The 12,897-nt window shown below is 43.4% G+C and overlaps 2 protein-coding genes across 2 annotated transcripts in view; both read left to right on the top strand.

The window, feature by feature from the left end:
- Window positions 1-6,114, top strand: part of LOC119386263 (uncharacterized) — a 108,252-nt gene extending 102,138 nt beyond the window's left edge. The window contains exon 5 of the mRNA XM_049414281.1: window positions 5,899-6,114. Coding sequence (XP_049270238.1) covers window positions 5,899-6,114 — 216 coding nt within the window. The remainder of the gene's footprint in view (window positions 1-5,898) is intronic.
- Window positions 6,115-7,082: 968 nt separating this feature from the next.
- LOC119386262 (uncharacterized) overlaps window positions 7,083-12,897 on the top strand; it is a 62,682-nt gene continuing 56,867 nt past the window's right edge. Inside the window, exons 1-3 of the mRNA XM_049414280.1 lie at window positions 7,083-7,252; window positions 7,299-7,490; window positions 11,086-11,308. Coding sequence (XP_049270237.1) covers window positions 7,083-7,252; window positions 7,299-7,490; window positions 11,086-11,308 — 585 coding nt within the window. The remainder of the gene's footprint in view (window positions 7,253-7,298; window positions 7,491-11,085; window positions 11,309-12,897) is intronic.

Below are 12,897 nucleotides of genomic sequence, written 5' to 3'. Positions count from 1 at the left end.
TTTGCCCGCGGTGGTAGCTCAGAGCTTAAGCTGTTTAGCTAAATTCCTACGACCATGGCGGCCGCATTTCGATGGGGGCGAAATGCAAGAACACCCGTGTACTTATCTTTAGGTGCACGTTAAAGAATTCCAGGTGGTCGAAATTAATCCGGTCTCCACTACGGCGCACCTAGTAATCATACCGTGGTCTTAGCACGTAATACCAAGGAATATAAATGAAATGTTGCTTATATGGCACAAGGCAAGTCATTACAATAACAGTATAGTGAAAATAAAACATAGCATCAAAATTTATTTAAAAGAAGTGTACAACTAACATGAAAAAGCGGATAGAAGCAAACCCGGGACATTTTCTTTAATGCTGTTTTGTACACTCGCGTTGGAAATATTAATTACACATTTTTTTAAAAGAAGCTCATGAATAATAATTTGCTGCAGCGCGATAAAAAACGTTACCGTTATATATGGTGAACAGCCACAAAAAGAAGATGAGATATAAATCGTTCATATTCTAACGTCGTCACGGAAACGTTATCGCCATGTACAATATAATTATATAATCAAGCTAATTGGCACAGAATGCCTTAGACCATGCAAGGCATAATGTTCGCATGTGCTCGAAGGCCCGACTTACAGGCCTTTTAATGAGCGGGCCCGAGTCCTGCCCGGCCCGCAGCGTCAAGCCCGGGCCCGGCCCAGGCCCGCACATTCAAGCCTGAGCCCAGCCCGGGCCCGCCAGAAAACGCTTCGGACGGCCCGGCCCGGCCTGCGGGCCGGGCCGGGCCGGGACGGGCCCGGGCTTTCGGGTCGGCCCGGGCCCGTGCAGTGCTCTAATGTGTAGGGAGTCGGGGGAATGGGGGGGTTGGACTAATGTACCTGATTATTTTCAGTAAATGCGATTCTATAATATGCGCCTAAATCTAAACACACAAGCGTTCTTGTATGCCGTCACCGTTGCTCGGGAATTTATCGTGTAAATTCGTGTGGAGCTGTGTGTGGTCTGAGTCACCGTGGCGGGACCCCACGATGACACAAAAACTGCCAAAGGGTTAGGACACAAATGCCGCATTAGTGAACGCGAGCAGAAGTGTGGCTCTTTGCCACCAAATAATGGCGTTCACTTATGCGCTCAGCACAAGAAAGTTTACGCCAAGATAATGAAGTAAGCGCCTATTTTCAGTGTTGAGGACTAACTACTCGCTGTCTATTGATTCTACATGCTCGTTTTTGCATGTAAAGTTCAAAATCGTTCATATTAAACGAATTGTGACGAAACAATTTTTAAGTATTCTCCCGTTGCAACGTCAGTGGCTGTCTACTTTATGATGTCAGGTCGTATTGAATGTATGGAGTGAGGCTCTTATCATCCTGAACCAATTAAATATGGAATGCTTCAAGAGGTTATTATTAAACTTAGCGCAAAATAACACGGACAAAGTGAAGTGGTGACATACACAGCGCAGACTATCAACTGAAATTTATTGAAGAACATTCACATACATATACACAATGAACAAGACACGTGATGAAAGAATAAAAACGAGTTTTAGTGGCTAGCACTCAAGTAATCTATTTCGATAGGGTGCAACACTATCGGTGGCCTCGCGACACATGCTTCACCACATCTGTAGATACAGAACGCTTCCTCAATTTCTCGCTCCGTTTTTCCGTTAAATCTTGCTAGCACACTTGCTTCCGTCAGCCTGGGCGCGCAGCCGCAGTCCCTGCAATGAAGCGAAAGGTTCGAACATGGTGGCCCATTCAAAGAGGCTCTGTGGTTAAATAACCTATTATTTAAGCAGCGCTCTGTCTGCCCGACATAGCTTTTCCCACAGGACAAAGGTATGTTGTAGACCACTTTCTTACCACAGTCAACTAACTTTTCTCGGTGCTTGACGTCGCACCTGTAGTTCTCCCGACCTTGCCTCTGTAACTTCATATGCACCGCCGGGCAAAGCTGGCCAAGCTTCCTTCCACCTGAAAAAACCACATTACACCCATACCTGGCCCCTACCTTTTTCAACCGATGAGACACCCGATGAAGGTACGGAATACAAACAAAAGGACTGCTGTCGTTTACCGAACGCTTTTGTGACCCTCTCGTTTCCTTCTTCATTTTCTGGTAAAGCCTTTCTCCAAGGAAGGCCAAGTGCGCGTGCTCCGGGAACCTCGAATCCCTAAGGCGCTCCACCTGTCTCGCCCAGCAAAACGTGATTTTTTAGACGGAAGCACATCTCGCTCTGTGTTTCTACTCCAGCCTATATATCTGTCAACGCTATAAGGACTCCGACGAAACAAACGCTGTGCGATAAGCATATGAAACACATCTGCACCACAAGAAAACTATAAATTATCACAACACGTTGCTGGGCTAGTTGGTTCATATCCTGCGAAATTGTAACAGTGCAACCCAAGCCTTTCGATCAAAATAAGATTAGTGCGCATTTACCTGTGCGCTATGAATCCTGCGTGTGTGGGCCGGATCTTACCAATTTCCGCATACTTCGAAAAAGCAAGAATACCGCAGTACGAGAATTAATGGAGGCCCACTTTGTCTATGCCTGATGCCTGTATCAGCGATACTTCACTGACACTGCGCAGAGCGGAATTACAATTCTTTGAAGCCATGATTACATAAGCACGTGGTTATGTCTGTTTATTCAGCGCACATGTCTTTGCGCACGTGGCTGTGCTCTATTAAAGGGAACCTGTCTTATTCAAATAAATATGGTCGCCATTCCTGTCCTTGTTTCTTCGCCTCGTGTTGCGTTGTTACCATTTTGCAGCAAAAACTGTAATGGACACCGCACTTCTATTTCGCAAGGAACCCAAGCAAATTTCAGCAAAAAAAAAAAGAAAGTAGAGAAAGTGAATGTTTGATAAACACCATTTTCATGACTTTCTCGAAGTCTGGTGTATTATCTTTATGCGGCACTTACGATAACCGGCATTACGAGATAACCAACGAAATGTATGCATGTGCACAGATGCACGTTAGTAAATCTTTCTGTATATATTCTTTGTGTCGAGGTGCAGGGACGTAATCTTTGATGAAAACATTCCGGGAATAAAGTAACCAAGCTGCGTTTCACTAGAGCATGGAGCAGCGTTATCATTGCAAGTAAAACTTTTTAAAGAGCTTTTTCTTTTTCTCTGTCTTTATCGACGTAAGTTGCAAGATATATGGGCTCTCTTCTTTTAGTATGACTCCTTACCGTGATACAAGTCCGCATGAAACTTCGGTTTTCTGTGCGAAACCTGAGCGTGGCGGAAGTACGGGAAAAGTACACCGCACAGATAAAATCAAGCGGGATTTGCAGCGGTGCCTTTATGCACAATATTTCATTTTCTTCGTTGCATAATGCAACCCACCCCCCTCACATATTTTCCACCCTGATTTCGAGTAACGTCAGAAAAAGAAGAAAATGGCTTTCGCCTTCCAGTCGTCTTATATAAGTGCATAAGGGACCCTGTGAGTTTTTTTAATATGACCGCGTGGATTTCTTTACCGTGCATCTCAATCTAAGCATACCAGCGTTTTCACATTTCGCTCGGATGTAAGTGCGACCGCTTAGTCCGGAACCAAACCCACGGCTGCAGTTCAGCAACACAATACCGAGGCACAACCGCGTCGAATGGCACTGTGAATACTGGGCAGCGAATGGCAGTAATCGGTCGGCTGTACAAAAATATTTAGAAAGGTGCCCGTTTGCTTCAGTCATGAAGCTGCAGGCATAGTATGTATATGCGTAACTGTAATTTCTCCATCACTAATTGCGAAGAGGTACGCTGTAAGAGCGAGCGTGCTGTTGATTGAATTAATGTTGTAATTTTGAACCAATTTTCAAAGTATGCAATAGCGTGGCTCAAGTTGACTTAGCAATGTCTGAGGAATGCTTGGTCATTACGTTAATGCCTCTCACTTGCTTTATTTCTTTGTGTTGTTTTTTTGTTTCGTGAGAGCAATGAACAGAGACACTTTGGTTGACAAATATTCAGACTTCTTTAATTGCAATAACTGCGGTGCATACAACATAAAAAACAACAGCAAAGTGTTCCCTGAAGTGGACTGTAATTATCATAATTATAAAACGACACACGTAATTTCATAATTATGCAAGCTCTCGCGGCTAAAATTGTATTCGCTACGTTAGGAACACATCGTTTCGCAAATGTGCAGACAGCAATTACTGGAAACGGGATCGGTCATTTTTAATTACGAAAGTATTTAGGCATACGGCGCCGCTGCCAATGTCAGCACCCCGGAAAAGCCCTTATTAAATTTGTTGAGGATGATATCTAATGAGCATTTTGTTATGAAAGACTTTATGTGAATCATTGTAAGTACAGGAGGAGGTCTCACGATGCAGCTGTCAGGGGGACCGCATGTCAAACAACGAAACAGCGCTTCAAAGAAAGCATACGCTTTCTTCTTCTTTTTTTTTTCACCGGCTCACGGCTCTTTCTGCACGCATTCGCGGAGAAATGTTTTCGTCACGGCGCTTGTCACGTCAAAGTCAACGGCTCTCCAAGGTGACCTTCGATATAGAAACCTAAGGTTTTCGCCTCCAAATCGCTGAGGGGAACAACTCCCGCAAGCGATAACCTGAGAAAACTATCTCGCAACAATCATGATACTGTTGCAAACGATTGTTTGGACCCCACACTGTGTGTGCAAAACAAAAGTCATGCTTACTTTGAGCGTGCCGGAGTAAACAACAAAAGAACGTGTTTTAATTAGCATCGACATATTTACACAGCGAAAAATGAACGAGGACAGATGAGAGGACACAACACGGCGCCTGTGTTCCTTTTTGCGCTGCGTAAATATGTCGATGCTAAATCAGCACCTAACCTAAGCCACCGCTCTATCGTGCTTTAGTTGGCCCTAACTTGCTCGTATTTCAATTGTCCATGACTGTACACATCAGTGATATATTTCGGTTGACTTCAGTATCTCAAGCACATACACTGCACGACAGAATAACTGCAGTTACAGCACACAGACGTCTGCATGCGATCCGTGTGTTCCTCGAACACGTCAAATGCAATGCCCAGCACATGCCTTGAATTCATCTTCAGCTTGAACACACTTTCATTACGCGCAACGCTCTTGTAGCACACAGATTTTTGATGTTTTGAAAAAAAAACGTACAGGAAAAAAAAGCTAGCTTCGTATTTTTGATGAGATGGGTAGATTCAAGAGCATTGACTTTGAACTTGTAGTCTGAATATTCGAAATTTTCGGATTTCGAATCGAAGATTGCTATATCCATAAATACAAATATTTTTCGAACAGTTTAAAGATATTTTAATATGTCGACTGCCCGCTACTAAGGAAAAAGCGATGCAGAAGTACGATGATTTTACTGTCTCCGCGGGACACATTTATAAAACATGCGTTTACGTAAGCAAGCAGGCTACACTTGACACGGATGATGAGACGTTACCGGTATCAAACCGGACGTGCGTCTGGTTAACCTCCTTGTCATTCCTTGCTTCTCTCTCTCTCTCTCTCTCTGCTTGTTTGTTCCTGATGCTCAGTTCGTTGTTTAAATGCTAAAGATACGACTACTAGGACGTGAACACCATTTTATATCAATCGTAAAAATTACTACTCGATTTGTATAATACCGGTGTCGCACGGTGCCCTGCTGATCGCGATAGAGCGCGATCAGTAACAATTTCTCAACAGTGATTGGCTCCCTTTGCAGCTTGCATAGGGAGCCTATTGCAATCGTGAAATTCGATCGGGGCCAGGCCCGATCGCGATCAAAATGACCGTGTGACACCGGTGTAAGACTATGTGTCAAAAACCACTTTTCCCAAAACTACGCAAGTTACTACAAGCAAGTTAAATGGAGGCATCACAGAGCATACTTTCATGCTCCTTTGCAGAGCAAGAACGACAGTTCTGAGTTGTCTTCGATGACCGAGGGCTCTCCGCTGCCTCCACCGTCAGCACGGGGCCAGGACCAGCGGACGGGCGGCAGCGGCGATGTCCCCGCGGCCTGGCATTCGCCCAGCGGCTACAATGCTCCGAGTGTGTACAATGCGCCCTCATGGAGGACGCTGTTCAACGCTTGGAGGCCAGCCGAAGAGAGGCGGGACTGAAGCTGCGAAGCTACGAAGCGCAGATCCGCTCGCTTCAGCAGGCGAGTTCCCGTGTATTGTACGCACGTTGTATAGCCGTAGTAGCGTGATCATTCTGTTCACCGTGAAAGAAAAAGTCAGTGCTCATATGAGCTTTGATTTCGATCATCATTGCTGCTGTGCGTTTGTTGGCTCTGGAACATATATCGTTCGAGAATTTCTCGAACACGCTTCCCTGCGTTTCCTTTTCGTCTATTTCTCACTCTCTCGAACGCGCTGCAGTAATGCTGTGTAATAGGTGAGGAATAGTCATAACAGCAGCATGACGGTCCGTGATAACAGCGTTGCCGCAATGTCACAACATTTGACTACTGTAATGCACACGCGTTATCGAACTGTTCTTTTCTTTGCTTTACTATTGTTTTTATTCCATGTTTATTTCTCTGGGTAATCAAAGAAACATTTTAATGCCTTCCTTTATGTAACGCTTTTGAGTCCTTAAGAGGAAAATAAATGGCGAACCCGCACGCTCACACCTTTTCCACACAAATCACTTCTATGATATAGACAGACCACCTCAATTTCTGGTGCGTCTTGAGATAATTATGTCACAATGTGGTGACTAACAGTGAGGGCGACGTCCTTATGTGTTGTCCTTATTTGCACGAATAAGGCATTGATGAACAGAGAAGGATCATCACGGATAAGGTGTAAGCACCCGACGCTTCCATTCGAATAGGAGCATTATAAAACGATATACGATTCCCGCCACGAGAAACGAGTCATCACTGACGGACATTGTGACGCGCACAGAGCCTAGCGTCCACCTTTGACCTCAAGAAAACAAAACAATAAGAAGCTTGTTTTTTTAATCTGAAGAAATGCATTTGCAAAAAAATTGAACATCTTGGACTGGGAAGTTCTTTTGCGAGGCGTCTTCGTTTCCAGTTTTTAAAGCTCGCACCCTCACGGGCCAGTGAGGAATGAGGATGACCGTCCAACGCAGCAACAGGTCGGCGGTGAGCTCGTTGGTGCCCATCAAGGGGGGCCTCTCATCATTTGCGGCGAGCGAGCGTGCAGTTTGGCGCAAACAACGCTCGTACATTCGGTGGCTGGTCTCCGGCCTCGTCGCCGTTACGATCGGCGGCGCGGGAGAGTGGTGGGCGTGCGCACGCGACCAGTTTCTCAACTACGTTGGTTTTAAGCCGGCCGGCCGGCCGGCCTCTCTCGGTTGCGCAGGCGTGCTGCTCGGCGGAGGCGACGCTGCGTGACGAGAAGGCGCTGCACGCCGTGACGCGCCAGGAGCTGGGCCGGGTACTGGACCGGCTCAAGTTTTACACGGGATCCAGGATCGCCTCCTCCTCTTCCTCCTCGTCGGCCGCGCTCAAAGATTACAGGTGTGTGTGTGTGTGTGTGTGTGTGTGTGTGTGTGTGTGTGTGTGTGGTGTGTGTGTGTGTGTGTGTGTGTGGGTGTGGGTGTGGGTGTGTGGGTGGACACCGCACCGGGTGTGAGATACGCTTTCGGTGCTGTAGCGGCGAACGGAGAGGAGGGAACCTAGTGGTGTACGGTTATGGTAGTATGGTTATGCAGCTCGCGCCAACGATGGAGGAAAACAGCACGGTGGCGTGGTGGCTGCTCTATGCTGATGAGTATGACAGAGGGAGAGACGAGGTGCAAAGGCTGGGAGGTTAACCACGCACTCGCTTGGTTGGCACTTGGGGTGGGGGAAAGGGGTATTAATAGACAAGGTAAAGAAAAAAATAAGAGTAGAAGAAATGAAAAGTTAGCGTGCCTAACTCGTGCTGTGAAGTCGTTGGTTCGATTCTCGCTTTCAACGTCTGCGTCTCAGTGAGATTATTATTATTATTATTATTATTATTATTATTATTATTATTATTATTATTATTATTATTATTATTATTATTATTATTATTATTATTGTTATTACTTGGCTTGAATACATAGAAAATACGACTACAGGCTGACAACTGCTACCTAAAGAGGCACAACGCCTGCCTGCTCCTTCAGGGTAGGGGGAAACAGAGGAAATAAAGATATTGGGAAGAAAGAGGAACGAAAAAAGACAAAAACACAGACGTACACAGAAATAAGTAGGCACATGGAAAAATGTCTATAAACGCGAGGCCAAATCGGTATTGTTTAAGAAAGTATAGTAGGGCTCGATGGGCCTGGCCATGCCGAGCAGCACAACCTCCCGGGAGCAGGCAATCATCAAGGTGTAAGAACAGAGTGCACGCACGCAGTGTGTGCAGAACCGCATTGCGGTGATTCGCGAGGCAGTGTCGTTGAGATTCGTGGCAATCACGCCTAACATCTGTCTGGTGGATGCCTAACGTCTGGTGGACGCGCACTGATGGTCCAAGTAGTACATCGTGAGTAACATCGAAAAGCGGACAGGCATTTAAAAAAAAGACAATAAAGACAGCGACATTCATACATTGTTACCCCAAAATACGCGTAATCTTAAGCAGCTAGCCCGGATGTTAGTTAGGCCGGCATACATGAACTGGAGCACAGGTTCCTACTCGTTTTCGTTGTATCCTCACCAACGACTGGCAAGATTCATGTTCTGAGCAAAGTTTTTATAACGCGCTATCAATAATTTGCTATACAGGCATATGTCCTTGGAAAATGACTTAACCTGTTTAGACGCCACCTATGAGAATTGGTCGGTAAATGTATCAAATCGATATAACGTTATTTCAAGGCACTCAATAGTCTATTACAACAAAAATAATATCATAATATGTTAATTTATGTTGGTTATAGTAACTAATCCTAATTAAGTTGCAGTTAAATATCTATTTATCGTGACGTCATTGATGCTCTGTCTTGGCATAAAGAGGTTGAAATCTCAGGCTAGTAATATAGTGCAAGTTCATTTTTTAAATGCGAAGCATTTCTTAGCGAATGCGAAGCTTTGACCGTATCTATCTATCTATCTATCTATCTATTTCTATCTATCTATCTATCTATCTATCTATCTATCTATCTATCTATCTATCTTCTATCTATCTATCGTCTACTTCTGCGTCTATCTATCTATCTATCTATCTATCTATCTATCTATCTATCTATCTATCTATCTATCTATCTATCTATCTATCTATCTATCTATTATCTATCTATCTATCTATCTATCTATCTATCTATCTATCTATCTATCTATCTATCTATCTATCTATCTATCTATCTATCTATCTATCTATCTATCTATCTATCTATCTATCTATCTATCATCTATCTATCTATCTATCTATCTATCTATCTATCTATCTATCTATCTATCTATCTATCTATCTATCTATCTATCTATCTATCTATCTATCATCTATCTATCTATCTATATACTATATCTATCTATCTATCTATCTATCTATCTATCTATCTATCTATCTATCTATCTATCTATCTATCTATCTATCTATCTATCTATCTATCTATCTATCTATCTATCTATCTATCTATCTACTTGACCGTATCTATCTATCTATCTATATAGCCGCCTACGACTTCGTGCTCTCCTGGTCGCTTGGTTAATCGAATATGCACCAAAATTGGTATGGCGTAACATGACTGTATACGAACTAAATCATTTTTGGTTATGTGTCTATCTATCTATCTATCTATCAAAGAAAAATTATACTTTATCTATGGCTCGCAGGGAGCGGCACGCCGAACGACTATTATCGCCGAATCGTGGTGGTGCTATCTTCTATCTATCTATCTATCTGATCATCTATGCATCTATCTAGTATCATCTTCTATCTATCTATCTATCTCTATCTATCTATCTATCTATCTATCTATCTATCTATCTATCTATCTATCTATCTATCTATCTATCTATCTATCTATCTATCTATCTATCTATCTATCTATCTATCTATCTATCTATCTATCTATCTATCTATCTATCTATCTATCTATCTATCTAGTTATCACTATCTATCTATCTATCTATCTATCTATCTATCTATCTATCTATCTATCTATCTATCTATCTATCTATCTATCTATCTATCTATCTATCTATCTATCTATCATCTATCTATCTATCTATCTATCTATCTATTATATCTATCTATCTATCTATCTATCTATCTATCTATCTATCTATCTACATCTATCTATCTATCTATCTATCTATCAGGGGGTATCTATCTATCTAGCGCCTACGACTTCGTGCTCTCCTGGTCGCTTGGTTAATCGAATATGCACCAAAATGGTATGGCGTAACATGCTGTATGACGAACATAAATATTTTTTGGTTATGTGTCTTTGAGCAAAGAAAAATTATACTTTATCTGGCTCGCAGGGAGCGGCACGCCGAACGACTCGCCGAACGTGGTGGTGCCTTCAGCAAAATGATCATATGCAACAGTACCTTCGGAATGAAGTCAATGAAGACAAAAATATTATGCAGGGGGTTCAATTTATCCAAGGCTCGATAATCTCGCTCTTTCGTTGCCCCTAGTTATACAAATAGCAAAAATAAGCGGTGTACACAATCGCGTACATAGCGTGTCAAAGGGTTAAGTACGCTCTGCCCGTGTTCGCGGCTCACTCCGGCCAAGTGTGGTACACTGTAGCGAAAATCGCTCCTTCTTGCTACCCGTAATGTGCGTCGCTGTCGGTAGCCCTCATTAAACAACACACGATAAAGGCTGGCCCAACCAAAGGAGCTGTTGCAGATAAATGAGAGAATAATCGCATTACGCGTTGGGTTGTGAAAGTGCCGCCGCTCGCTTTAATCCTCATAGCAAGATTTCGAAATATGGAGCGATATAGCCCGTCTGCATTTCGTTATTCTTCTTTGCTAATATATATATATATATATATATATATATATATTATATATATATATATATATATATATATATATATATATATAATATATATATATATATATAATACTACGCAACATCATAACACCCATGTGACCCCCCTCCCCGCTTTCTTTTGTGCAGGGCGTTGCGGAATACGACGAACACGTCGCAGACACCCTGCCTCAGTTCAGCACAATGGAACCGGACGTTCCGGAAGAACAGAGCCGGCATGAAAGTGTGCGAATCAAAATGCCAGCATATTATCAGCATCCAGCAGACAAGGGGGTCCCACAACTCTGACATTGGCGTTCAAGTCAACCTCCTCGCGAGGTCAATAGATGATCGGCCGAAGCTGTCTGCAAAGGTAAGCTCGCCCCAGTATAATCCTTCTAGGCCCCTCCATATACACTGTGAAAATCTCCGCCTTAAATCATCCGTTTAATTATGAAAATCAACAACATCCAACCACTGTTGCCTTGAAGACACAACATTAAACAAAAATTACTTAAACAATTTTACACTAACAATTATCCCTGGACTCATCTCCATATCTACTTTTTTTAAAATTTGGAATGCCTGCCTTTAGGCGTTGTGCAACATGTTGTCACAGATACACAAAATTCAAAAGCCTGTCGCAGCAATTAGCCAGAACTACACGCCACCGTACACCTGATGCATTGACACTTACTTTGCAAGAATCAACACACATAAATATTATGTTTTCCTCGTACTATAAACGAACAAAGCTGTATATAATTAATCTACATCATAATTTTTATTAATATTGTTCGTTTTGTTTTGATTGGTCAACCTTATATTCACTCTATGTACCGGTTGTCGCCCCCCTGCTTTGACCACTTGTCCGTAGTGCTTGCTAAACCAATGAATGAATGAATTTGTCTCGGGCTATGTGTGCTAGAAGCAGCGTCCACAGGGTTTCCTTAGGTGGCGCCTTGTGCAATGTCTGCATAGTCTTTAGAATGAAGGGGGTCCAGTGCAGCTAAAGGCCGAGCAGAGCAGCTTATAAGTTTGCTGTGGGAAGCGTAGCTTTTGTCAGGTTTGCCCTCGAGGCTTATCGCCGACGCCTGCAAGAAGCCCACATGCGATAGGGCGATCTCGTAAAGGGATTTAGCTCGTTCTCGTCAGTGCGTGAAAACCGCACGCGCTCAGGGCACGAACAACGATCGATAGGCTTTATCGTGGTTCCACAGTGGCGTCTCGTTGCCACTAACGCTTTCAGCACCTGCGCCCGGACGGAGCGCGCGTTACAAGACTAGCGCAACCCTTGGAGGCCAGTGAACCAGTGTTAGCTTTTTACATCCTCTACGAAGTAAAATCAATGCATCTGCAAGCTTTCGGCACAGTGAGAGATGATCGGTTTTTTAAAAAGGTTGGTATACATCGCCGAGAGTCTGACGGAATGCCGTCTGATCTGGGGCATACATAATGGTATAAAAGGAAACGCCGGCCATGTTAAAACGCCGTCTTTGTGAACAAACAAAAAATTCATTGTGAGCAATGCTGCCGTGCGGAAGTGGAAACATCTTTCAAAATTTGTGTATTTTACCTTGCTCGGCGTTTTCATTGATTTCACTATGGTAAAAAGTTGTTCCTTTTTTCAAACACCAATTGCAATGGTCTTGTTATTCTTTCACTTGCCAGCCCGGTCGTAAACACTTCCATAGACGAACTAAAACTCCTGTAAGTTATACGGATTACGGCTTCGTTCGGTCTCTTAAGCTCCATCTCAATCAAGAGCTGCCCTGATTTAAGGCCTACTTCTAGCTGTGCAGAGGGATAGTGTCAGTGCACTTTACCCACACGACGGAAGTAACAATGAAATGGAAAGATGACACTAAAACGCTGCTATATTTTCCCTCTCTCTCTTGTCGTTAGTTCTTTTCAATTTGGCTGTAATTGGGTGTTCTACTACGAAGAGAATGGCGGAATCGA

This window comes from Rhipicephalus sanguineus, chromosome 3, assembly GCF_013339695.2.
Source record: "Rhipicephalus sanguineus isolate Rsan-2018 chromosome 3, BIME_Rsan_1.4, whole genome shotgun sequence".
Taxonomy (NCBI): domain Eukaryota; kingdom Metazoa; phylum Arthropoda; class Arachnida; order Ixodida; family Ixodidae; genus Rhipicephalus; species Rhipicephalus sanguineus.
The sequence above is the reverse complement of the archived record's forward strand: the minus strand, read 5'-3'. Positions and strand labels throughout refer to the sequence as shown.